A 27,563-nucleotide genomic window follows, 5' to 3' on the forward strand; every position below is an offset into this window, starting at 1 on the left:
ACAATTGAGTTCATCCAGACGAATAATCTGAACCGTCGATAATGTCAACTTTTTTAACCTACGACTCAGTCTTCTCCGCAAATTCGACTTAAAAGAGATTAGCTGGGTCCACGTGTAATTTTGAATGGAGAAAAAAAAAAATTGCTTGTGAATTTTATGATTTTTTTTTATTTTGTAATATTATTATTACGTTATTTCGCACACGTGTTTTGACATATATATTTACTTTTTTTAATTTTTATTTAGGTAAATAAATATATATTAAATAATATATAAATAAATTAATGTGTTAATATAACACTTTATAAAGTTGTGGATGTCAAAATTTGGAGAAATTTTTATTTAATTTAGTTGTCATTTTCTTTTCATATGATGGGAGATTTATTGTCATTATTATTATTAAATTATTAATTTATTTAGTTGTATTTTATGTTTGATAAAAAAATAATATAATAATTTAATGATTGAAATTTTTTTATTTTATTTAAAAATTATGAATTTAAATTTAATTAAAAAATAAATATATTATAAATTATAATATTAAAATTCGGTAAGTAATAGTTTTTTATATTATTAAAAATAGAGATTAAAAAAATATTTTAAAAAATATTTTTAAAAAAAAAAATTCATAAATTTATTTACTAAATTAAAATGAAAAATTAATTAATAATTAATTAATTTACAGCTAATTTTAATAAAAAGCCCATTTGTAATTAACGCAGGCCCATCAAAATCCGAAGAAATAATAGAAAGGAGAGTGCGGCGGTGGGGACCGAAGCTCCGTTCTTCTCGCCGCGGAAAGCCTGTCTTCTTCTTCTTCTTCTTCTTCTTCTTCAACCTGCGATCAAGGACACAATTACAGGGGTTCACTGCTTAGCGGTTCCATCTCCATTGGATTAAGCCAGGTAAAGTCGTGTTTCTTCTCCATATTTGTACTTAAGTATGCAGAGCAGTGAATTGGATATTCTTTCCTTCTCCAAGCCACTGCAACTTCCTCGTTGTAAAGCAGCCTGTCCATCTTTTATCTCACAGTCTCACTGGACTCTTCTTCTACCTCTCTCCTGTCGCTATTCTTCTGTGCTTCTTTTTCTCATTCTCAACAATCACCATCTGCTCATTCACACAGTCGAGCCCTCTCCCTCCCTGAGAAAAACCCCAAATCGTTATCACTCCAGCCGTCTATTGCAATCCCCTCACCCAACCATGCAATAGGTCTCTCCTATCTGATTAACGTGCCCGGTTGTTTGGTCTCAAGCAGAGGCTGAATCCGGTTCACCAAGCTCTATATATATATATATAATATCACACAGACACATATGTTCTGAGCATTAATATATTGTATACATATACACATATTTGATTTATTATACACTTGAAAATAGTGAGAGAAAAAAAATGAAAAATCTCGTGTATTTTGTAGAATTTTCAATAGATGAGGTATTTGAAGCCATTGAACTTGTTCCGTGATTTGTTGGAAACAAAAGCATTAGAACGAGGCCGTTTGCTTGGGTTAGATGTTGGTGATAGGTATGTTGGGCTTGCTGTTTCAAACCCGCAAAACAAAATTGCTTCACCTTTAAGGTAGGAAGCTATTCTGACTCCATATGATAGATTTTTGCTCTAATAATTATTTCTTCAAGCTCAAGCTTTATTTATTGATTGTTTTGTATTAGTTTAAATCTTATAGTTTTCGTTTGCCTTTTATTTGTTGTTAGTTGTTGAAATGCTACATTGACTTTTCTTGTGGCATAACATGCATTATTGTTGCACTGCAGTGTTTTGGTTAGGAAGAAAACAAATATTGATTTGATGGCTGGTGATTTTCAGAGCCTGGTGGGTTTTATGAATCTTTATTCAGCTTCTTATTTATGTTTTCCTTACTCCTACAGTTTTTTAGTGGATTTTGTTGGAGGCATTGGGATTTTAACTCTATTAGGGAATATGTTCTAGAGAAGGAAATTGTGAGTGAGAGTGCCTTGTTTCTAAGGTCTCATTTATGTCAATTCTCATTTTGTTCCTAGTTAACTCCTATACTTAATTTTCATATTGGCTTGATATGTAAAAGTATTACTAGATTTTTATTTTTAGCCAGTTCTGTTCTTACTTTGAATTTCTTTAAATAAGAATTCAAGTTACCAGCAAAGAAGTTCAAGATGGGATGGAACTTCTTATGTTATAGTCATTAGTTAACTGATTCTATTACATAGGAACTTCTTATGTAGGGTTGAGTTTGGGCATATAGGGCATTGAGTTTGCATCTGTGTTTTGGCTGTAAATAAGCAGATGAGGAAACAATGGCAACTTTCAACAAGCATGGTAGCTGAAGTAAAAAGCGAAAAAGAAAGAATGCTGAGTTGGGTCGGCTCAGCAAGTTTGAAAAGCTTAATGGGAAGAAACCCTGTCAAATAGAGATTTTTTCTTTCGACCATATTTCGATTGTTAATACGATATATAAGAACCAGTACTTCAATTAGTACTATATTCTTGATCGTGAAATATTGATTATTTGTTGAACTCTATGAATTGTGTGAAAGTAGAATATTCCAAATTCTAAGGTCCAAGAATTTTTAGAAAACGTTCTTGGTGGAAAAAAAATGTGAAGTTTGATTGTGAAATATTGATTATTTGTTGAACTCTATGAATTGCGTGAAAGTATGATATTTCAAATTCGAGCGTCCAAGAATTTTTAGAAAACGTTCTTGGTGGAAAAAAATGTGAAGTTTGACCTCATGCTACATCGCCAAAGTGGATCTTATGTGGCAGCCATGAGTTGCTTCCATTAGTATTTAATAGAATCAGTTAACAGAATGACTAGATTCAAAATAAATAAAATGCTGAATGTTTATTTTGCAATTTTGAGGGACCAATTTAAAATCTACGTAAAATTGGGGACCAAATATAGAATTAAGCCAAAAATTAAGTGCATGAATTAATTCCTTATCTAATGATAATTGATCTAATAGAGTAATTGATCCAAGGGTTCAAGGCTGTTGCCAGTGCAATATCTTCAAACTGTTTACCTGTAAATGGAGAAGGGGCAGATGATATAATATGATTTTTGTTTGATTTGGTGTGACCTGAATTTCTAGTATCTTCATCTTGCCTGATCTGCTTCTCAAGTTGTATAAACTGTCATATCATACCTATGCTGCTCTATCTCTCAAGGATGAGTCATTTGTTTCTCATGTGCAGATCTCTGAACTTTCTCTGGAGGGCTTCATTGTTGGCTATCCTTTTGACCGACAACGGACCGTTCCTAATGTGTGTCTTTATCCCATGAGTTTTCAGTATTATTATCCACTTGTTCCAAGAATCCAGCGCATAATTATGTTTCTCCCTTGCGTTAGGCTGTCCATGTGAAGCTTTTTATCGATGATCTTTGTAAGACGGGGAAGCTTAAGGATGTCAAGTACACATATTGGGATGAATGCTTTACATCAAAGGTCGGTGCTATGCCTATATGCAGAAATTCTAGGTTACTGATCTAAATTTTTGTAAATTATTATGTTTGCAACATGTTCGGTATAAACATGTAGTGCAGGAATGATCATATTTGATGGCTAGTATCACGACCTAGTAGATATCTGCCATCAAATAGAGACAATGGTTATTAAATGGGATTCAGCAGCTTTATGCTTGCTTTTGTCATTCAATGTTCGAATCTTTTGGTTTCTGTAAAGGATGAGCTTTTGCATCCAAAGCTCGAGTTATTGCTTGGGGAAGTCATTTTGAACGGCCTGCACTGATTATCATTCATATACTTGTCAATCACCATATATGTGAATAAATGGCAGAGAATCTCTCTGATAAAACAAGATAAAGAAAGGAAACAATTTGATAATCTCATCATTTGTTTTGTTCACAGAATGTAGAGTTGCTACTCAAGCCTTTGAATTTGCACCCGGTTCAAGCAAAGACAATAATGGATAAGTTTGCTGCTGTTGGTATACTTCAGGTACCTTCTTGTTTATCACTTGCAAAGATTTATTAGTTGAAAGTTTCTTACATATTTTGATGCAGTTGCATGCAGTTTTGTTAAGTATCCTATTTAATATGTGAGCTTTTCTGGGTATCCTAAATGACAGGTCCTAAATACAGGTTAATGTTTTCCCCGGTAGGTTGGATATTAAGTATTTGACCATTATATATGTGGTGAAGGTACACAAACAACACACATATATTGAGGTAAAAGGCCGCTGAGAGGACCATAGAGAACTTTATGTGGTTCACAATGTGCGTACTTTATGGAGCCACCTAAAAAATTTCTACTATTGAAGAACTTAGTCATACCGAACAACCCATATATCATAAAACTTTAATCACATTTTGGGTACCATCAATAAGAATTTGACTCTCAACAACTTGCCTACAGATCTGCAATCCGGGTGCTACATTCACCAAATGGGTTTCTTTAAGTAAGGTTATATTGGCAAGAGGAATTTCCTTAACTAGAGGCTATGTTGGAGCACAAAACATTTTCTATACTACCTCGGTTATGGTTAAAGAAACTTTTTACTTTATAAAATTCTAATGCGGTAATATCTCATTTGGATTTAGTGGAATTTTAGTCGTTTGCTTTCTTACAATTTCTCTTGGACTTCATCTGAATGGAGCATTGACTCACGTTTTGGTTTTTATGTCATATAGAACTTCCAAGATTATATTCCAGTTTTAGTTGGTCTATAGTTTGTAATTTGCTGTTACCATATGGTTTTGTCAACTGATACTTTTGCCATTTGGTAGGGCTACCTAGATTATGTTAACAAGAAGCTGAAGTTGGAATCAACATAACACATGTCTTACCAAGTGGAGATCATAATTAATCGTATGGTTAATTTTGGCTGGGATGATAATGCTGTCCTACACATCTCTTCAAGGAGTGAAGACTGAAGCGCCTGTTATCAGTGAAACACCGTATCCCGACCTGTGTTGTTAAGGATATACTGGTTCGATTAAGAACATGTTCTTCGGCGGTCTAATTTGGCAAATATATTAAATGTGCATAATAATTAATTCAAGTGGTCCGATTTAATACAAATTTTACCTGTTTAAGAAGATGAAATTTTGACGATTTTAATTGTTCTTGACTTCAATTTGTAGCGATGATGTTCGAACAATTTACGTACACCCTTGCTAGTATTCCACTACAAAAGGTTGAATTTATAGTGATGAAATTTTACCTGCTTAGTGACGATTTTAATTGTTTTTATCTTCAATTTTTGTTTTCTATAAATGTGAAAAAAAATACACAAACAATGTAAATATATTTGACCTAATTTGAACCAAACAAAAAACCTCATTTATAAGCTATTTTTATAATGAAAAGCATTCCATATTAAATAATTTGTCACTAAATTTACAGTTTTACACATAATTCTAAATCAAAGAAAATAAATTTTCAAATAAATCCTCCATACAAAATTCGTTTATTCCAGTATCCTACAATATTTATCACACCAACTAACCTTGATAAAGAAATGACCCTTGACAATAACATACATCACCATTGTACATTCTTCAGCTAATATGGTGAAGTAAGAGATATAATGGTGACTTTGGTTTTGAAAAAGATTGGCATCAAAGAGATCTTTTGTGAAACCAGGTACCACCGCAGGATGCATAAACTATTTTTATAAAAGCACTGGAAACAAAAAATGTAGATATTGAAATTTTCAAGTTACATGAGATTCTTGTTGGAGTCTCTAGATCTGAAGCAGAAGTTTGAAAACAAATACATAAAAGACAGTGTCATGAGCTTTAGCTTCCAAAGTAACTACAAGCAAAAGATGGATTCCAAAGGATCATTTGCCAAAACTTAAAAGAGTTAGCATTCTTAGACAGCAACCTGCACGAGATGCATATATCCGCTTTCTTCACTCTACATCTTCCTCCGCTCCAGAAAATTTATCCACCGAGCCTTACGAACAAATCGAGAACTTAAACTTTGGATGTTCATGTCCGTCAATCAAAGAAAAGATGAAATCATGAAAGTATAGCTTTACCTATTCTTCATCGAATCTTATCTTCTTTGGGGTAGGCTGGATGCTACCGACCTGCAAAAGAACAGACACCAAATAAAAATTAATGCTCCAGTTGCTAATAACCATAAAAACCTGCCAATTCTCCAAGACATCAACTGCTGAGGCAAGCTCCGTAGAAAGGGTATTTCACAAATGTTAACTATGTGTAATAATCACTTAAAATCATGTAGAAATTCAGTTACTACACAATGTTTGAGTGATTACTATGTGAAGTTACTGAATTAATATAAAATGCTGTGCAGTTATCACAGAAGCCTCGTGCCTATGATGCGTCATAGATTTCCTCCCACAGAAAGACCGTAAAAATATAACATTCTTATTCAATAACTATCCCAATAGCCAATGAAATGAACAATTAGGCCTTCTTACAATTTCTGGGCACTCATAATCAATGCCAGCAGCAACTATCCTCTCCCGTCGTTTTCGATCCTGCTTCAGTATCCGACCCACCATTTTTCTGTGCTCTTCCAATGTCTTTTCCTAAATTATAATCATGTAATATATAACTAACACTTTTTTTTTGTGTTAAGATAAAAACTTATTTTTGACAATGATATGCAAGAGGATATCCTATCCCCACACTGGGTACCTTGTTATGCCGCTTTCTCTCAATTTCAACCCAGTCAAGTGGCTTGTATCGGTAATTAAAACCTTTCCACCTATATTTCAAAGGATAACTTGTGATAATCAATTTATTGGAAAAATGCAATACTAGCAAGCAAGGAATTCAAGTCAGGTTTCTCAATAAAATTTTCTTCTTGCAAAAGCATGCTATTTGGCACTGTTCATAGCAACATATTGTCTGATGCTAATTGGTTCTCTAACTCTGTTCACAAGCAAAAAACATTGTAAGTTCTGAATTTTCTACAGCTTTAACCATCTAAACCTTCATTCACACGAAGAGATTATGTAGAATATTTTACTTTTGGAACAGTAAGAAAAATAAAAAGAATGTCTCCTGTGAAAATCTTACTCATTTTTCAACATAAGTGAGAATTAGATTTTTTCTTTATGGATATTTTTTGGATGCATAAAAGAAATCAATTACATATGTTTTTCCAGTCTAGACAGAAGATGACCAATTGTTTTTAAGGTCACAAGCCATCAAGCAATTTCAAATCACAAATGAGATCAACCCCGTGCTACTTACTAGTAGCTTACCTCTGAGTTGATATCCATCATCCTATTTTAAGTTGAGAGAGTATATAAGCCTATATTAGCAAGTTTCAACCAATCCTAATTCCTCTTCCTCCCATAGGATAACTTTCCTCCCTCTCCTTTTTCTTGTCAATTTCCCTACACTTTTGACAGCAGTTTCAAGTAACAGGAAACACATTTTACTCACACTTCCAAAGACATTATGTAATAAAGAATGACCAAACAACTAACAGCCCATTTGATTCAAATCCTATTTTATTCTCATTCGCTTCTTTGACCTAAACTACTTGATATGCAAAATTAGATATTTTTTTCAATTTGACTCCTAATCAAACTAATTCAGATCCCATGTTAAATTTCGTGGGAATATATTTCTACTGCTACTTGATTGACAAATTCATCTAACTTAAATTGAACATGGAATTAAAGTTCTCATCTAAACTCCGTCTTCTTCCTATTTCATTCTTCTTTTATTCAATGGAGTTAACATTTTGAATTAATTGTGAGCCACCATAAACATTTGTCGAGCTAGTATTTTAAGCTAACATCACCTGATTTAATCATGATACTATAAACATATAGAAAACAATCGGATTAAACATAGTATTATTAATAACTTACAACTTTGGATGAACATGCTTGGGAGATATAAGATGGACTTGCAAAAGGTGCTCAAACAACAAATAGTTATGCATACATTCTGCCACAACTTCTGCCACCTGTAGACAACCAAATGTACATTTAAAAAGAAAAGAATAAAACACAGCATGCAAGTATTTAAAACAAACTGAACCGCATCAACCTCTGGATCCTCGAACTCTATGAATCCAAAATGTTTTGATTTTCCAGTCTGTTGACATCAATTAATTAAAATTAGATATAAAAGAAAAATAGAGAAAAGAAAAGACAAGTGTTATTTAGATACTTTAATCTACATTTTCAACAAACATGAAAGTGCTGAAAGAAGATGAAAGGGCAAATGAAACACAGTACATACAAGATGAGATAACACTCCCTTTGAAATATCATTTTTTTGTTTGTAACAAAATTCAAAGCTAGTCGGTTACAAATTTGGAGATCAGAGAGTAAATCCATAAAAAATGAATTTTCTTCTTTTCGTTGAATTTGTGAAAGTTAATTTTCTTCATGCATGGGTACAAGAATTACTTAGTCACAGAACTTATTCTTTTCCACCCAAGGTACTGTAATGGTGTTTTACTTTTGTAAATACTGAAATTCCTCACCCGCTTGTAAATTGATATACAAATTGTTTTCAGAAAAAAGTTAGGTGTCACAGAAACAATCACGATGAAAACAATTGAGTTGCTTTTCTTCTGTCTTGCACAAAAAAGTTGCTTTTCTTCTGCCTTCTAGAAGTCATTTTGACAATGACATCAAACATTATCGCAGTCCTGTGACAGATGCAATCTGTCCCAACTTGAACATCATAAAAACCTCAAAGCAGTTCAAAAGAGAGAACACAGGAAATGTAAGCAATGGTTAATATCTGTTAAATGCTTTAATAACTTTGTTTTTGGGTCTATTCTAACAAGTAGTTGAGAACCATTTTCAGTATAATACTACTATTACTTAAAGTATGGCCCACAAAGAATGCTACAAGCTCGCTCGCCATAGATATCCGAATTCCCAAATAAGTTAGGACTGATGGAAGCACATACAACCTTTCCTAGCTAAAGCACTTGGCACCCAAACCATATCATCAGTTAACTCAGAAAATGATTGCAAAAACAACCATAGGAACTTATAAGTCTACTCAAATGTTGGTTCACTCACAGACATAATAACTCGTACTTTCTATTAAAAAGAAAACATAACGTCTCAAACTGACGGTAGCTAAGAAAACTTCAGTTGTTTCAATTATCACCACAAGACAATAACAAGAGAGCTGAACACATTACTAAAGTCAAGCATCTCTTATTGTCCTGCATCAGGAAGATAAACTGGAGTAAGGACATTGGTTCATGATATAGATAATCGGCAATACAAGCAAAGAAGCACCAAAATCTTCTTGAATCACAAACTTCAGCTTCTTTTAACCAGATGAAATATCAACTATTTAAATGACTGCAAAAAGAACATGCAATTTCCAACAAATAAAAGAGCTTCTCCCTCTTGACAATGGCTTTCAACAGATATAAATATTGCACAATAATGGACTATTTCTATGCAGATACTGATGACTGAAGTTAAAGAATAAACAAAACTAACACTTAATTGAATTTAATATAGATTGCAATGACAACAACAGAAGAAGCTCCCCCATGAAACAGGATGTATACAGTTAATATACACAAAAGATTTTAAATAAAAAAAAAAACTTAACAAGTAAACTACGCTTAAGTCTTAACCTTTTTATTCCGTGCAATTCGTAATCTCTTGATTGTTCCAAACTGCCGGAAGTAGGCTGGAATCAACAACTAATTATCAGGGGTAGAAACTCAAACATGCTGCTTACGAAAATATCCAACTCATTCTTTCCATAAATTTTGAATAGCCGTACCTTCCATTTCATTCTCGTAGAACCCATGTGGTATCCGACCAATGTATAAGACTGTAGCTTTCTTTTCCTGGGGTTTACTGACAGGAAGTTTTTTGGCAGGAACACCTTCTAAAGACTTTAACATGCAATTAAAAAACATAAGATATAAAACTTTGATATAGATAGAAAAGAAAAGGTTTGCCTAGCTGAGAAGCAAAGAAAAAACTATTAACATACCAAGAAATCGGCAGATTCCTTTTGCTGACTGGAAACTAACTGAGGAGACACCTTCTTTAATTTCTCCTTCATAGCTTTCTTTTCCTTAGCACCCATCTCCCTAGTATAACATAATCAATAATATTTTAAACATTAAACGTCTTAAATAAACAACTATTATTCACAGCAAATCAGCTAAGAAATCAAAGAGGGATACTTGCTAGGATTTCAAGGCAATTGAATAGCCTTTAGAAAATAAGTCCAAAAACTCTAAAGAATAGAATCAATTTAAAGGTCACTCAGCATAACAGGAAGAGCTAAGAATATAGCTTTGATTCGGCGAAGCTAACTTTTCTACTCCGTGTAAACTCAAACCTGAAAGACTACTACTAGATTAAGGAGCAATGATACTAGGTTCTAGGTTAGAAAAGAGCTGAAGGAATTGCCTCAAAACTCTGTGTTTCAGTTTAAAAGCTGAGTAGCCTGGCTTCGAAACCCTCATGAACTTTTGCTTCGATTGCAATTACAGAAACGAAAGAGAAAAAAAAAAAAAAAACAGAGCTAGAATCAACGAGGAACATAGTAAAGAAAGTCGATTAGTACCTTGATGCCGATTATTTGTGAGTTTTCAACAGCCGACAAGAGAGATGAAGAAGACAGTCGATGGAGTCGAGCAAGGCGAGCGCAGAGAAGAGGAAGGAGACGTTGGCGTCGGTCCGCCACTAAAGAGGCTAAACCTAATTTAATTTAATATATTTATATTTATTTCTATATAAAATAAATTATCAAATGTAACTCCGTAGTATGTTTATACACTCTTTAAATTCAACAATTATTTTTTTAATGTCATAATATACAATATTATTTATTTAAATATTTTTTTATATAAAAATATAATATAAATATAATTATATATTACATAAATTTTGGATCACATATTATTCTCCTCATATCTCATTAATCCTACAAATTAAAGTATGATAATTTTTTTATATTTTATCATAAATTTATTTATTTCTGCATAATTTTATTCACATAAAATAGTATTTTGTATTATATTTTATAAAGTTATAAAAATTATATTTCACTTATATAATTTTTATTCAAAAGTACTAAAAATAGTTTTGAACAAAAATTATTTAATATTTCATAAAAATTATTTTAAAAAATATTATTCATTTAAAAAAATATAAATTTTGTGTTTAATAAAAATAACTTTTAATAATTCAAGTAAAAAAATTTTACTATTTTTTAAAAATTACAATATATAATATTAGTTTTTATACATGTTAACAGATAATCTTACCTTACACTTAAAATTTTATCTGTTCCATTAAGAAATACTTTTACAATGCAAAAGCTTAGCCAAGCATACTCGAAGTTCGTTAAAAAAGTCTACAAACAAAATCGAAGAAGCTGGAATTTGACAAAGTGAAAATTTTTCTATACGTACTCAAACCCTCTATGTTCTACTTCATGTTGCCTCCTCGAACAATCATATGTCAGTGATGTATCATTATAGATCTTTTACCATCAATCACTATGCCGGTGGATAAATTTTGAACATAAATGTTACACAAGAAGGACATTTTAACACCAAATTCATGTACCTTCTAAATATGGCTAATTAGGGGTATTCCAAACTTGTCCGGATCGAAATATGACTTTCAAATTAAGTTCCGAATTAGTAGATATTGCCAAAGAAAGTGGCGGTGAGATACGCAAAAAGAAAGAGACTCAGTAGAATGACAGAGTCAAATAGAACTTTTGCATATTTTCGTTTAACTCCTGAACAGGATCTATATAGACAATAGATCCATGTACCTTCTAAGTTTTATCAATCCCTAAAGAGTCAATAAAAAGAACCAAAAACTGCAGGGATTGTGTAAAAACCTACAACACTATTCCTCTATAACAAAATGACAACTTGTGGCCAATACCTAGAACATATGTAGAACTTATAAATCTACCAATTTGCCTCAAAATTACATCCATAGTATGCTTGACAATTCAACAGATAACATTGTTAATCATCCAAGAGAACGCCATTGCATACTAATTAAGCAAAACAGATAACAAAAAACCCATGAATGAAATTTCGGAGCATCTATGGCAGAGTAAGTGAAATTTATCCAATCTCATCTTTCATTCAAAGCGACTGATGAAGAGATAGAAATGCACTTAAACAAAGCTATAACATCTATGGTTCCTAATATCTTTCTTATCATTTTTCTTTAGCTCTTTGAGTTAAACTAATAACTAATGAACCCTTCTGCATTCTGAGTTACTGGGACAAAACAACAAACTACTAGCAAATGACTACTCAGAGCAGCAGCAAATTCCAGGGTTCACCATGTCATCTGGTGCCAGAACTCACATCAGATGATTCATGATCTCAAGATAACATAGCAAGGGACTGAACCTATATGCTAAAAACCCTGAATAATCTTTAATGGACAGTAGAGTGAACTGATACAAATAATACTCAATATCATCTCTCTCCACATCAACACCCAACTAAATTGGCTACAAGCAATACTACCCAAATCTCATGAATATTAAGAACAGAACATCATGTACAATCAAATTACCTCAAAGAAAATTATCAAAACAGTCTTTTTTTAGGATCAGTACACAACTACAAAATTGGAAGAGCTCGGAGGTATTAAAAAATTGATCAGAGAAGGGTAATGAGAATGAAAATGAGAAGGGCTGCAATAAAAGAGTATTTAAGAGCAGCAACAAGAATAGCCAAAGAGATCAACAAGAGTTGCCACAGAACCTGAACACTTGCCCAAGTGAAGAGACCAGCCAATCCAACGGCCAAGAAGTTGTCAGCATCAGGATAGAGCAAATCACTCCATCTCAGATTAAACAGAGGCCGTGGATCTCTCTTGGAATCATCACTACCCCCACCCTCACCACCATTAACTGAACCGTTGAGCTTCTCTGTCACAGATTCCTTGCTAGATTCTCTGTTGTTTGAGTCGCTTTCGCCGTTTTGAGCGAACAACGTGAAGCTTGAGGGGGTTCGGGGGGTGTTAGGGGTTCGGAATTTGAGAGGGAAATACGGGAAAGAGAGGGTAGGATTATGAATAAGTACAGTGACTGGTTTAGAAGAAAAAAATACCTGCGGGAGTAACAAGGATGTGAACCCTAACATGTTATTCAGACGATCATCAATGGCGGAAGGAAAGGAATGGTCGACAACGGGACGAGGATTTGGGAATTGGGGGGTGGAAGGGGAAAATCACTAGATGAAGTAAAGGACAAAACTGCCAAATCAGGCACACACAAAAATTTCGACCACAGTGGGAGTCGAACCCACGACCTTTTGATCCGAAGTCAAACGCGCTAATCCACTGCGCTATGCGGTCAAGTTGTTAAGTTGCTTGATAAAATCATATCAATTCATCAGTCCGGTACTTAAAATGGAAAAAAAATTACCATGACGGTAAATTAAATGCGACCACAGTGGGAGTCGAACCCACGACCTTTTGATCCGAAGTCAAACGCGCTAATCCACTGCGCTATGCGGTCAAGATGCTGCAAGTCTTATATATCTTTATATATTTTATGTGGCAAGTTTGTCCTTTTTATAAGGTTATTTATTTTATTAAATTTTGATAATGTGAGGAGAAAATAAATTCTTTTTAGTAAAAATCAACATATATTTACTCTTATATTAAGTAATAACGAAACTTCTAATATCCACATAATAAAATTAAATAAGTATCATCTTACCAAAGGGTATAAATTTTTATTTTTAATTTTGAACTAAGTTTTATATATAATATAATAAAAATTAAATTTATACTAAATAATTTAAAATAATAAAATTTAAATACCATTGACTTTGGTGTATGTTAAATTAGCATATAATAATTAGATTCATTCACCGACAACAAGCAAATCAAAAGCAAAATCATTAATATTTTTTACCTTGTCCGCCCAATATTATTAATAAGCGAGTAAATTGATCATATACAAATAATAACAACAACAATACCTACCAAATCAAAAAAAGAAAATTTCCATTCATGGCTTTTTGAACTTTTTTTCCTTTTAAAGTAATGATGATGTCAAATTTCCTCTCACAAATTGATTATATAAATTTTATTTTATTTAAAATATTAAAATTAATTGGGTGGGTCAACCATGACGAGACCCGACCCAGTTATAATAACTCATTTATCTAATTTTAAAATTAAAGTCGTTGTTAGTTATAACATTAAATAAAAATTATCTTTTATTTAAATAATATGTAAAAAGAAATAGAATAAGGAAGAATCACGTACAGAGAAAAAAAGAAGAAAAAAATACACATTATCTCTCATTCTCTTACAACAAAAAGTTATGTTTATATAAAGAAGAAGAATAAAAGATTCTTCGTTCAAAATTTTAGATTTGTACAAAATATATTTATGTCGTGAAAATTACATACATTTCGTCATATGTTAATGTGATAAGTGTGATATTATGCAAAACAATATTAACAAAATAGTTACAGAATTATTTTATAAATTATATATTAATTATATGAATTTTTTAACACGAGATAAATTTAAAAAAATATAGAATTTATTTACAAAATTTGCGTATATAATACACTAAAAAATGTAAAAAAATTTATTATGAGTCCGCATAGTTTAATTATAAGAGGGTGTGATTAATTTGTATCAAAATGATGAAATATTTAACCTCACACAAAATTTTAGGTAGAATTAGAATTAATGTAATTCAAATTTCGTACATTTTCGATAAGGTTTAGGGTTTGTTTAATATCGATCCAAAAAATATTGCAAGTAATTTGTAAATTTACACCTAATTTAATTAGAATGTTATGAAAAACGAAATCGACCTTATATGAAGTTAAAAAATTACATATTCAATTATATTTAAATTAATAAAATTTTAAATTTAAATTTCATATAAATTGCATGAGAGTTTACTTTTAATCATTTTAATAACAGAGTTTTACAATTTTATAGTCTAATTTACTAATAAATTACATAAAAAAATTAGTATTATTACAAACATAATCTTAAATTATATTATTTTGATTCTACATAAAATCTCCCATAACATAATTTTATATTATTTTGAGGGAAAATCTCAAGATGTTAATTAAGAAAACGACAACAGACATACAACTTGACACTAAAGATTACCTAATGATGGGCTTTATAAAAAGGGTCCAATTTATTATTATTATTTAATTAATATTCTATAGAATAATTAATTAATATTAAAAAAAAAACAAACAAATTTGATGCTTACTATATCAAAATAATCATCTTCATTATTGTTTCCATCACTGACCGTCCATTCTCTACACGTGCACCGACCACCGTTGATAGTTGACATCCTAGTTGATACGATTTTGACATGTGTCATGTGATATACAGCTGGGAGTGGGACCCACACCTTCTCTTATAGGCAAAAACGGGGGAGTATCTTTAATTAATAATTAATTTAAGTAAAGATAATTAACTTTTGCCAGGTCAGCATCGGGCCCCACCAGTTATCTGACGCGATAGTCGGCTCATTGGCTCGAGCCGATTTCGGAGTGAGACTGAAGTCAGCAACGTTTGGGAGAAGTAATCAGATCCGACAGCCCAGCGTAGATCCTGAGATTCTTTCTGGACGGTGTGGATTCGAGGACAGGTCCTTGGTGACGTAGATTTGATTTGATTTTAGACAAATTAAAAGTTGACGTATAATATGTGTGGATCAATGAATATTCAGTGTAGATTATAAAATAACATTTTTTTGCATAAAATATCTAAATTAATAACTAAAATTTAATAAAAAATATAGGTAAGAATAAAACAAAATAACAATTTAAAATAATATTAAAAATAATTTATTCAATAATAAATATAAATAAATATTATAGAACAAAAATATTAACTATTTCAAATTGTTTTTAGTACAATAAATTGTTAAAAATATATTAAATTAAAATAAGTTCATCAGATATGTCATATAATTTATATTTGATTCATATTTAATTTTAAAATTTGTTTAAACAGTATAATAAATTTATATATAAATAATGATAGAGGGCATTATGAGTTTGAACCACTCAAGTGCATCCATTGGGAGATTGTGGACTACAGTGTATAAGAGTATATATCTACAAGTATAAGAGATTTAAATATTATAATTTAATGATAGTAATTATCTGATTTGTTATTTGATGACTATAATTAAATAAATATTGATTTATTTCTAATATCAACTTTTTGATTACTTCATTACGAACTTTAAAGCTTGATATTCGCCGAGTAACTAACCCTAAGGTTGCTCATGAATTTCACCGCTCAACTTTCTTAATTGTCCGGATTAAATTTTTGAGCGAGTTATCACTTGCGTCATTATAGACAAAACCATTAGTATTGAGTTCGTACCGCTCCATATAAACGACTTCTCAAACTCGACACCAAAATGGCTAGAGGAGACTCTTATATTGTCATAAGGAATGGGTTGTCATGATATAGAATTTTCAAAATTAAATGGATAATCTACGTGCTCAACAAATTCGTATGATTCTTTTTACAACTGAAGATGCATTCATTTATTTTCTTTCCATAACTTTGTTTATTTAATCCACTATATTGAATCGCGTATATTTTAGGTTTATAATTTTTTATCTGTACAGAAATCTTGATCCAGAAAAAGTTGATCAATTAATTACTCGACTCTTCCATTTTCATCCTCGTCTATCGCTCCACCATTTGTCACCTTTCGACGGCTCCACTCATCTCCTTTATGTACGTCGCCTTCTCCTTTCTTTCTCACTGGCCAACAAGATAGAGAGAGAGAGAGAGTGCATTGATGAGAGTTGCGGTAGACTCGGATCCTGTCTCCCAAGAAAAATGGTCCAACCTTTTGACAGACAGAGAGATATCAGACATATAATACATATAATAATAATAGAAAAAAGCAATATAACATCAGTCCTTTCAGACAATTACAATATATTTGAACTCTCCTTTTTTCTGGTTTAATTGTTTAATTAACATAGATACGCTCTCTCAAGCATTCTTTCTTATCATTTTTTCTTCTCTACCAAGGACAAAAAGAGAAAAAAAAAAAAACCTACCTAGCTCAAATGGAAATGGGTGAGAATGACGATGGCCAGTACGAATTGACGGATCTCCGGCGAGTGTTAGCGGGAAGAAACCAATATTTTCCGGCGAACCCACAGCCCCAAAACCCTGATTATGATCATCATCACTTTCTTCATAGAAACATGTTGCAGCAATCAGCAGCTACTTCAAGGCTGGTCTTGCCTCCTGTTGCTGCTGCTGGTGGGTCGGTAGGGTTTGATCATAATCATTTCAATGACACTAATCATAGCAGGTGGCCGAGGCAGGAGACTCTTACTCTTCTTCAGATCAGATCCAGGCTTGATTCCAAGTTCAAGGAGGCTAATCAAAAGGGTCCTTTGTGGAATGAAGTGTCTAGGTAATTATATAATATATGTATATATATATATATATATATTGGATTAAACCAAGTGGTACTTTTGTGTCTTTGAAGTTTCTTTTTTTTTTTTTTTTGATAAAGTTCTTTAATTTGCTTTTGGGTTATCAAACTGGTGCATCATCATATTGTTAATTAATTATAAGGGGAAAAAAATAGTGAAGTAAATATTGAACTGTGACGAAATAATGAAGAACATAGTTTGGTATCTCCAGCTATTTCCATGTAAAGTGATAAAGCTTTTGAAAATTTTGTGTTTTGCTTGGGCTAAGTTTAGTAATTGAAAGTGACAAACTTTTATGACTGAGAGAGACCTTGGACTTCCTTTTTCTTGTTTTCTTTCATCACCTTTCTATTGCAAATATAATAAATATAGTTGATATTCCCTGTAATATATATGTATATATATATACTGCTTTTACAGTCTGAATTGCTCACTCCATATTGTAAATATTAGATGCTCTCTCTCTCTCTCTCTCTTTCTCTCTCTCCTTAACCAAGTTTTATCCCAGTTCAAAAAAGCTATTTTCTTGCAAGGAGGGTGGTGCTTGGAGTAGGTGCTGGAATATATATATGTATGCATATACATATTGAAACAATAAGATACTTTTTAGGATGCTTAGTGGAATTTTTTTGGATCTTTCATTTAATTAACAGATATTTAAATTAATTAATATTTGATGATTGGAACTATTTAATAAAAAAAAAGAGAGATGAGAGAGATAATATATACAATGAGATTCAAACTTCAAATATTATAATATATATGGTAGCTAGAGGAATGTTCTTGGGATCATGATGATCAACTCTTTGATTAATAATATACAAATCAAACAATCACTGTTGCTTGACCATCTTCTTAATGATTTTCAGGCATAATTATCTATAGAGAAAGCACCTGAAGCTAGGGTTATATATTGTTTGCTTTCCCTGACAATAATATATATTAATGTATAAATATATATGTTTGGAAATTAATCCCAAAATGCACCATAATCTAAATTAAGTAATCCTATATCCACGAGCAAAATGGAGAAGAAAATTTTCAGTATGATAAAATGAGAGTACATCATTAGTAAAACTCTTATATATAGACAAAATATCAAGATTTTCTCTCAAAATATTCCCAGAATATTTCATAAGATATACACAATATATTTTTCATGATATATAGAGAATATTCATCAAACTACATGAACCATATATATGCTTGTTAATTATTTATTTTTGGGTGCAGGATAATGCTTGAAGAATATGGGTACGAGAGAAGCGGCAAGAAATGTAGGGAGAAGTTTGAGAACCTCTACAAATACTACAAGAAAACAAAGGAAGGTAAAGCAGGAAGACAAGATGGGAAGCACTACAGGTTCTTTCGCCAACTTGAAGCCCTCTATGGAGCTGATAGAACAAATCAACCTAATCAAGATCAGAGTCTCAGTTACTCGAATAACACATCTGATCAATTCGAGACCTCATCATCCACAGATAACAATGATCAGAATCATGATCTTTCAGCCATTGCCTTTATGATGAATCAAACCCAGAAGAGAGAAAATGATGTTGATCAGTTCCATGGCTGTGAAAGGGTGAGAAGCAGGAGAGGGTGGAAGGAAAAGGTGAAGGAGTTTGTGGAGTCAGAGATGAGAAAGGTAATGGAGAAACAAGAGGTATGGATGGAAAATATGGTGAAGAACATTGAGGAAAGAGAGAAAGAAAGGTTGTGTAAAGAAGAAGAATGGAGGAAGAACGAGGTTGCTCGATTGAATCTCGTTCACGAATCTTGGGTGAAGGAGAGAGCTAAGGTTGAAGCTCGGGATGCTGCTTTAATGGAGGTTTTGAACAAGTTGACCAGCAAAAGAGTACCACAAGTCTCATCATCACATATTCAAAGTAGTGAACTTTCAAGCTTGGGATTACCAAGATCATATCAAGAAACTTCTGGGTATTTGCCGAGAGGCATATGGGAGGAGATAGAAGGAAAAATGGGATGCTTGGGGTATGAAAGGACGTCAAATGAATGTAAAGAGAAATGGGAAAACATGCAAATCAATTTTAATATAATAACAGAGTGTAACAAGAAGAGAAAAGAGGATTTGAGAAATTACAGAAGTTATTTTCAGGAGCTTGAACAACCCTACAATGGCGGCCAACAAAATATCAGCAAAGAAAGGCTTGAGATCAACGAGGACTTATCTTCTAATTCTTATGGGGACAACTTAACTCATCAGTGGGGCTTGCTTTCTCATTCTCAGAAATGAAGAATAGTGTCTGTGCATGGAACAGGTATAAATGGCAAGGGAAAAAATATAATTACCCTACTCTTCGTGTAAGGTTATATATTATTGTTCCGTGTATATATATATATATGTCTCTCTCTATATATATATATTCTCCTGTTTTATCTCATTCTGGAGGAACTGTAGGTTCATTGAAATAAAGTTAAAATGAAAAATTTCAGTTTGATGCTTCCGTTTCAAAGTTTTTGAAGATCATAGGGTTTTAGTTATCTGCTAAAGAAAGAAAGCATTGATCAACCATGGATTTTCCTTAAAGAAATTAATTCATTATTGGCTGGATAAATGCAAGAAAAAACAAAACACTTCTGATTGGGATGAAAATTCAGCATGTACTGATCAGGTTACTGACAATGCCAGTCAAATAATCCAGTCTTGACTTTTTTTATTTGTTGAAAAGAAATATATGATATTTATACCAACAACACTGTATAATATTTAGTGGTGCTGGTGCACACAGGTTTTGTACTTATATATATATATATATATATACGTGTGTGTGTGTGCGTATATATATTGAGTATAGAGGGAGTTTTGAACGTGAAAAAGAATTGCCCTTGAATCAGAAATTAAATGCAGTACATTATCAGTCAGATGTGAATTGGTGCATGATCGAGATCTTGATAATGAATGTCATTGAACTGAATGGATGAATTGTTTCCTGTTAATTGCTTTTTTCTTCATTGTCTGGCTGAAAATCGTATCATGTACTATATATGTTTATATATATATATATATAGAATGAATTAGATAATGTTGAATTTTTTTTTTAAAAAAATATTAACTCATCTTATTGAAAATGAGAGAAAATAAAAATAGAGACTAATAAAAAATTTTTAATTTTTCACCGTAGTAGTCACTATAAATTTCTGAAGTACATGAATATATATATATATATATATATACACACATATTAATACTACTATTAAAATTTTATATATGTGAATCATAATTATGTGTAATAAATGAATTATCTAAAAAATTTAAAAAATACATAATAATTATCATATTTATAATTTATATTTAATTTAACTCAAATAAAAAAAATAAAGAGTTTAGATTGTTAGGTTTTAAATTTGTAATGTGAGCTTATATGTATAAATAATCGTACATAAAAGATTATCGAATTAACTGAGACTGGTTAAAAGTAATATGATACCGTTAAGTATATATTAGACCTTAATGTATCAAATTAAAGTGTGAATTTTGTCTTTATGTGTAGAAACCAAACATGTAATTTTTAATTTTGTGATGTGTAAAATTAGAAATATAAAAAATTTACAGACATGTTCACCTATTAATATGCGGTTATGATCTTCAAATTACACGTAAAATTTTTCTATTTGACAAAACAACGTCATTTTGAAAAGAAGAAATGAGTTTAAATGGGTTGGGCCAGGCTAGGTTATGCTTTGGGGTTCTATGAATTGAATTTGGACGGGATTGGATTTTGTGATAATGGAAAATGGGATTTAAAAATTAATTAAATTTTAATTAAATAAGGTCCATGTTTATGGAGTGAGTCCTAGGAATATGTTACATATATGTGTGTGTGTGGATATATATTCTTGTTGTTAATTCTTTTAAGAAAATATTTTTCCATAAGACTCTATTATTTGTAAACAATTCTTGTTGTAGTTTATGAGGAAATGTTGAGTTAAGTCTTGAGCCATTTGAATCAAACATTATGAACTGATCATTACTAACTCGTTGTACACATATAAAATGATAATTTTTTAGTATACAACGAAATTTAAATTCCTAAAATTTAATAGAATTACTAAATTACCGTGTTAATAGTTGTTTAAATCCAACTTAGGATTGCATTTACATGGCGAAGCATATCGAAATTTTTCAGTAGTTCAAACATAGCTTATTATCCGATTGATTTGTATTCCACTTGAGTTTTCGTTTTAGTTTATCGTTAAAACTTGTTTTTAATATTGTATGAATATATATTACATTATAATAACAAGACTATTAGAAAGTTTGTAACGACCAGAAACTTAAAAGGGAATAAATTATAAATTGAATGCGGAAGCGAAATAATAAAGTTAGAGTTTACATTCCTTACACAATAATTTAGAATACCCAATAGGATTACGAGAATGATCTTTTTTAAAAAATAAGCGAAAAATTAAGAAATAAATGAAAAATAAACAATTAAATATCATAGGATGACTTTCACTAACTTTTGAAGGGAGTTCAGGTTGTGAAGTACTCACAACTTCCTTATTGATTGGGATCTGGATCTTGGTCCTCTTGATATGAAATGGTTAATGAAAGAGTGAACTACACTAGTCTACTAAAAATATCACACTATTCACCGATACATAAATGAAGGTTGGTAAAAATTATAAAAATAACTAATGAAGCTCTTAAATTAAGTAAATTCATTTATCATAAATAAAACCATTTATTGTATACCTACCGTAGTGAAATTTTTAAAACTGATCTATATAGACAATAGCTCAACAACATCATAATTTCATTTTCAAATAAGCAAGAGTAACAATTTTTTTTTATTTACCTACTGGTATCCATGAGGGTCCATAGGGATGTCCCACTACGCGTAAACTAACATCCAACCTTGTCAACTAACTGGTCGTTTCCATATCTTATCCGGTATGAGTGTCAAAATATTATCATTTAATACTACGTCCGGTATGAGGGTGAAACAGGTCGTTTTCATACATCGTCTGGTATGAGCGCCAAAAATATCAATCATTGATATCCCATCCGGAATGAGGCGAAATTCACAGTAAGGTTCCTTATGTACCCGATCCGTCCACCATCTCTCAAGATATGTAGTCAGGCCATCATTTATTCATTCACTTAACTAATTAATTTTTCGTTTACATTTAATTTTCAGTTTCATAATTTAACTGTAAATCATATAAGACAAGTAATACATGCATAAAAAAATATAATTGAATCATCTTACCAATTCGAGTGTATTATCATACATTTAAAACTGTAAAATCAAATAATCAGTTAAAACATGACAAACAGTAATAAATAACTGGTTTCGGCTCCATTAGTAACTTGTAATTAACTACTGAAGTTTTCTAAATTTCGCAAAATACTGTATTATTTATAATTATACTTTGATTCCATAACAGATAATAAGGTGAGAGATTCTTACTCAAATCAGTATCCGAAACACTGAACTTTTTATTGCACCTATGGCGATTCCCGAGTTTTCTGAATTTTTATGCTACGCTTCACGTGCATAAAAATACCCAAAAAACTCAAAATCAGTGTTAAAAACCTTTTTTAGCTAATTCTGAGATTTTGGTATGGCGGCATCACCGCATGTGGCAGTGGTTTGCCTCAAACTGACCGTTTTTGGCCAATTTTGACCGATTTCAACAAATTTTATACTCATCACTGCGAGAAAACACTTTAAGGGACATCAGTTGGCCAAAAAAGTCAAAAAACAAAAACTTATCTGCAGCGAAATTTTCCGGTGCAACGGCTCCACCAGCTCACATTCGCGACTGTGCGTTTTTCTTCAGTTAACCTATAGAAAACAAAATAGTGAACATAATGGTGAAAAAATCGCACGAAACGAGAATCGGAAGGGGGCTCATCAGAGGCAATTTTTAATTTTTTATGCGGCGGCAGCGTTGGACTTTTTTCGCGGTTTCCACCTCATCTTCCGTTCTTTTTGTTCCGATTTAACTATAGGGTGTTCAAAATCAAATTCTGAGCGAATAGGAGAATTTTTACCTTTTTTTGGTAGTCGGAGGTAGCTCGGTGCAGCGATCGGCTATCTTCTCCGACGACTGGTTCTTCTTCTTCGGCGGGGGGTTGGCGGCTAGGGTTTGAGTTCGGTTGAAGTGAGATATTTATATTGGTCTCCCTTAAATATGAATCGTTAATCGCGTTTGATCTCGATCGTTCAATCGTGTTTAAAGAGAAAATGAATTTAAACTGTTAATCGAGATTTGATCTCGATCGTACGATCGCATTTAAAGAAAGAACGAATCTGGTCCGTTCATTGCATTTAATCGCGACTGTCCGATCGCGCCTGATGATGGAATAGATCCGGACCGTCCACGCGCGCGGGAACACATCCGGGCCATCTGATCGTGGCCACGTGGATTGCCAGCGTGACCTCTCGCATGGCACCGAGTCAGCGTGTCTTGTCAGGTGGCGCACTCTGGTTCGTCGGGACTGCTGACTGGGCTGTCTGACGTGGCTCAATTTTTTTTAATTGCATTTTGACCCCCCAGTTTTCGATTTTTTTTTCAAAGATATCATCTCAACCCAAATTTTACCTATTTTTTTCAAAATTATTTTTAATTTCATCATCTACCTATTTTTTTTCTTAATTTTACATTAAATAAATACTTATAAATTTAAAATTTATATTTATATATATATTTTTTAATTTTAAAATTAATCCCGATCTAAATTTTGGGACTGGGTATTACAAATTTTTTCTAAAAATATATTTCCTGCTGAAAATAATTACTATAAATATAGTAATTAATACATGTTTTTTAAATTTTTCTTGATAAATCATGTATTAAGTTAATTAATTTAGAATTTTAAAAGTTGTATAAGTGCTTATACATACCTACATACTTCAAAATTTATAGTAATATTACAAATTTAAAAAAAAATTAAATATTTCTATTAATCTCATATTCTTCTTCTACACATTTCTAACAAAACATTACTTATAACTAATCTATCTCTTAAAAAGTATTTTTTTTAAAGGGTAAGTTAGGTCTTTAACCATCGTGAATATATTTATATTAATTTTACTAAGTTATTCAATAATTTCTTTTAACAATTACCTTGTTTTAGCGGATCTCAATATCGGTATTTTTTTTTTATGGATTGTCATCTCAAGTATTGCTCCTATTAAACTTCTTATGTCAGGATATAGATCAAATAATAAATATTTTTTTTTAGGTGGTTTGCGAGCTGCTGTTCAATTAATTAATTATGAAATACCATTTAACTCTATGTATTTTATCAATATCTCTACGTGTAATTCAGTGAAACGTAAATTTTTCTTTTCCCTGTGCCTTTCGTTCTAGAAAAATAAGTTAAATGAATTGAATAAATAAATATATTCATCATTTATATTTGGAATTAATAAAGTAAATTAGATAGTTATATATCGTAGTAATTCGGTGAGATTAAACACAATTTAATCACTATAATTTTATTAATACAGTATTAAATTAATTATATGAGATGATAGAATTTATGGTCACAGAAATCAGCAACTTCATTTATTAAAAAGTTTCTTGAACAAGTTCTAGGCCATGCATGCAATGAAATGCAATTTCGTCTGGTTTTTGCTCTCCCCAGACAACGACTACACTTTAATTTCCTGTAATTAAGATGGTCTAACTGTATCTACCTCAGCTTCTACTTTCTTTTTCTTTTCACTGCTTTTAATTCTCCAATCTCAGCTACCTCTAGCCCACTGATTCTACATCTCTACTCTATATATACACATATATACATATATAATACATACTGTTCATGCTCTCGCTGGTATTGCTATGTATACATAGAGCATATATGTGCTATGGTTGACTATTGAAGAACAATCACAGAATCATGAGAAACGAAGTCGAGAAAAAAAAGAAAAAGAAAGATTTAAAACTGCCCTGCAAACTATTTTAATTTTCCAGGAGTTTTGATACTGTATGTATATATTTATATATATATATGTGATACAAATAGTTCTACCCTTTAGACAGAAAAATAAAATTTTAAGAAGTCATCCTTGAATTTAACAATACAAACAATTCAAGTTATCAAATTTCTTATATTATATTATATTAGGTTGCCTTGGGCTAGCCATGGGTTCAAATATGGGATACGTATATTTATATGTGTATATATATATACATATATATGTATATGTAAGGAAAGAGTGGTATAAATATATAAATGGCGGCTCCCACGGATTTAACTAGTTATTCTCTCTCGTTAGCATTTAACAGGAACCCACCAAACTCTTACTCTCTTCCTCAGATTCTTAATTGTTGTTATTATTATTATTATTATTATTATTATAAATTAAAACCCTCACCTGCAATTTCATGCCGTCTCCATTTTTATATCTTTTAACCTAACTTCACCTTTCAGGAATCCTCACAACAAATGGCTCTCTTTTCTTCTTCTTCTTCTTCTTCTCTGGTCTTGCATGACTGCAACCTCTTCTTTACATTTCTTATCTTTGTATTCTCCGCTTTTCTCTTCTTAGCCTCCCGCAAAACCAAGTCGAAACGACTGAATCTTCCTCCAGGGCCACCTGGTTGGCCAGTTATCGGCAATTTGTTTCAGTTCACTACCTCTGGAAAACCTTTTTTCAAATACGCCGACGAGCTCAGACAAAAGTACGGACCCATTTACACTCTGAAAATGGGGACACGAACCATGATAATCATCAGCGATGCAAAGCTTTGTCATGAAGCTTTGATCGACAGAGGATCTCTTTTCGCCACCAGACCACCTGAAAATCCCACCAGAACCGTCTTCAGCTGCAACAAGTTCACCGTCAACGCCGCCCTTCACGGCCCCATCTGGCGCTCTCTACGACGCAACATGGTGCAGAACATGCTCTCCTCCTCGAAGCTCAAGGAGTTCCGTCATGTTAGAGATACCGCCATGGATAAACTCATTGAGAGAATTCACTTAGAAGCTGAAGCAAATGGGTTTGTTTCAGTACTTAAAACCGCAAGATTTGCTGTCTTCTGTATTCTTCTTACTATGTCGTTTGGAATCGAAATGGATGAGGAAACAGTCGAGAAAATGGATCAGATGATGAAAACTGTTTTAATCATTCTTGATCCAAGAATTGATGATTATCTCCCGATCTTGAGGCCATTTTTCTCCAAGCAAAGAAAACGAGCTATGGAGGTAAGAAAAGGACAAGTTGATTTCGTTTCAAAATTCATCGAACAGCGACGAAACGCTCTAAACAATCCTGGGTCTGATAAAACAGCAACTTCCTTCTCCTACCTCGACACGCTCTTCGATTTAAAAGTTGAAGGACGCACAACGACGCCGTCTAACGAAGAACTAGTCTCGCTCTGCTCCGAGTTTATCAATGGCGGAACTGACACGACAGCCACTGCAATCGAATGGGGTATAGCAGAACTCATCGCTAACCCGAAAATTCAATCCAAACTCCACGATGAAATCAAACGAACAGTCGGTGTTTCACGTAAAGTCAACGAGAAAGACGTTGACCAAATGGAATACTTGCAAGCTTTCGTGAAAGAATTACTGCGAAAGCACCCACCAACTTATTTTTCGTTAACTCATGCCGTGACGGAGACGACGACGTTGGCGGGGTATGATATTCCGGCGAATACGAACGTCGAGATATACTTGCCGGGGATCAGTAAGGATCCGAAACTGTGGGAAGATCCGGAGAAGTTCGACCCGGAGAGGTTTTTTTCCGGGAAAGAAAGTGCAGATATGACGGAGAGTGGTGGGGTTAAAACGATGCCGTTTGGGATTGGGAGAAGAATATGCCCTGGATTGGGCATGGCGACGCTGCATGTGAGCTTGATGCTGGCGAGAATGGTGCAGGAGTTCGAGTGGAGTGCTTACCCACCAAACAGTGAGTTGGATTTTACTGGGAAGTTGGAGTTTACGGTCGTGATGAAGAAGACTTTGACAGCCACGGTTAAACCTAGAGGATCCATGGTCCCCTTGGTCAACGGAGAGTGATATCCATGATATTATATATACATATATATGTATATGTATCTATCTATCTACTTCTATCTATGTATTCTGTACGTTTAGCTTCTGTGGCCTGTGGAACCTTTCAGGAGTAATTTGCTTCTTGAAAATTTAGCATGGTAATTTTTTCTTGTA

General features: G+C 32.4%; 5 protein-coding genes and 2 non-coding genes across 7 annotated transcripts; 3 read left to right on the plus strand and 4 right to left on the minus strand.

Moving 5' to 3' along the window:
• Positions 1-726: 726 nt before the first annotated feature.
• On the plus strand, positions 727-5,187 carry LOC110809185 (Polynucleotidyl transferase, ribonuclease H-like superfamily protein). Its single transcript, XM_088212556.1, has 7 exons — positions 727-905; positions 1,421-1,581; positions 1,776-1,833; positions 3,193-3,261; positions 3,348-3,443; positions 3,866-3,955; positions 4,744-5,187. Exons 2-7 carry the CDS (start codon positions 1,433-1,435, stop codon positions 4,789-4,791), a joined length of 510 nt encoding a protein of 169 aa, XP_088068682.1. The 5' UTR covers positions 727-905; positions 1,421-1,432; the 3' UTR covers positions 4,792-5,187.
• A 429-nt stretch (positions 5,188-5,616) lies between these two features.
• LOC110809119 (RNA-binding (RRM/RBD/RNP motifs) family protein) lies at positions 5,617-10,658 on the minus strand. Its single transcript, XM_088212557.1, has 10 exons — positions 10,519-10,658; positions 9,937-10,036; positions 9,721-9,835; positions 9,569-9,624; positions 8,002-8,049; positions 7,821-7,918; positions 6,631-6,700; positions 6,411-6,521; positions 6,003-6,053; positions 5,617-5,917 (listed from the first exon to the last, which is right to left on the minus strand). Exons 2-9 carry the CDS (start codon positions 10,030-10,032, stop codon positions 6,003-6,005), a joined length of 645 nt encoding a protein of 214 aa, XP_088068683.1. The 5' UTR covers positions 10,033-10,036; positions 10,519-10,658; the 3' UTR covers positions 5,617-5,917.
• Positions 10,659-12,451: 1,793 nt separating this feature from the next.
• Positions 12,452-13,158, minus strand: LOC110809120 (uncharacterized). The gene has a single exon (XM_088212558.1). The coding sequence runs from the start codon at positions 13,076-13,078 to the stop codon at positions 12,593-12,595; it is 486 nt and encodes a 161-aa protein (XP_088068684.1). The 5' UTR covers positions 13,079-13,158; the 3' UTR covers positions 12,452-12,592.
• A 60-nt stretch (positions 13,159-13,218) lies between these two features.
• On the minus strand, positions 13,219-13,292 carry TRNAR-UCG (transfer RNA arginine (anticodon UCG)). Its single transcript has one exon. It is a non-coding gene; the product is annotated as a tRNA-Arg (tRNA).
• Positions 13,293-13,381: 89 nt separating this feature from the next.
• Positions 13,382-13,455, minus strand: TRNAR-UCG (transfer RNA arginine (anticodon UCG)). Its single transcript has one exon. It is a non-coding gene; the product is annotated as a tRNA-Arg (tRNA).
• A 3,444-nt stretch (positions 13,456-16,899) lies between these two features.
• Positions 16,900-19,869, plus strand: LOC110809112 (trihelix transcription factor PTL-like). Its single transcript, XM_022034838.2, has 2 exons — positions 16,900-17,388; positions 18,644-19,869. The coding sequence occupies exons 1-2, from the start codon at positions 17,033-17,035 to the stop codon at positions 19,662-19,664; spliced, it is 1,377 nt and encodes a 458-aa protein (XP_021890530.2). The 5' UTR covers positions 16,900-17,032; the 3' UTR covers positions 19,665-19,869.
• A 5,889-nt stretch (positions 19,870-25,758) lies between these two features.
• LOC110809130 (cytochrome P450 77A4-like) lies at positions 25,759-27,563 on the plus strand. Its single transcript, XM_022034858.2, has one exon. It carries the CDS (start codon positions 25,836-25,838, stop codon positions 27,411-27,413), a length of 1,578 nt encoding a protein of 525 aa, XP_021890550.1. The 5' UTR covers positions 25,759-25,835; the 3' UTR covers positions 27,414-27,563.

Source organism: Carica papaya, chromosome 2 (assembly GCF_054855325.1).
Source record: "Carica papaya isolate Zhongbai chromosome 2, ASM5485532v1, whole genome shotgun sequence".
Classification (NCBI taxonomy): domain Eukaryota; kingdom Viridiplantae; phylum Streptophyta; class Magnoliopsida; order Brassicales; family Caricaceae; genus Carica; species Carica papaya.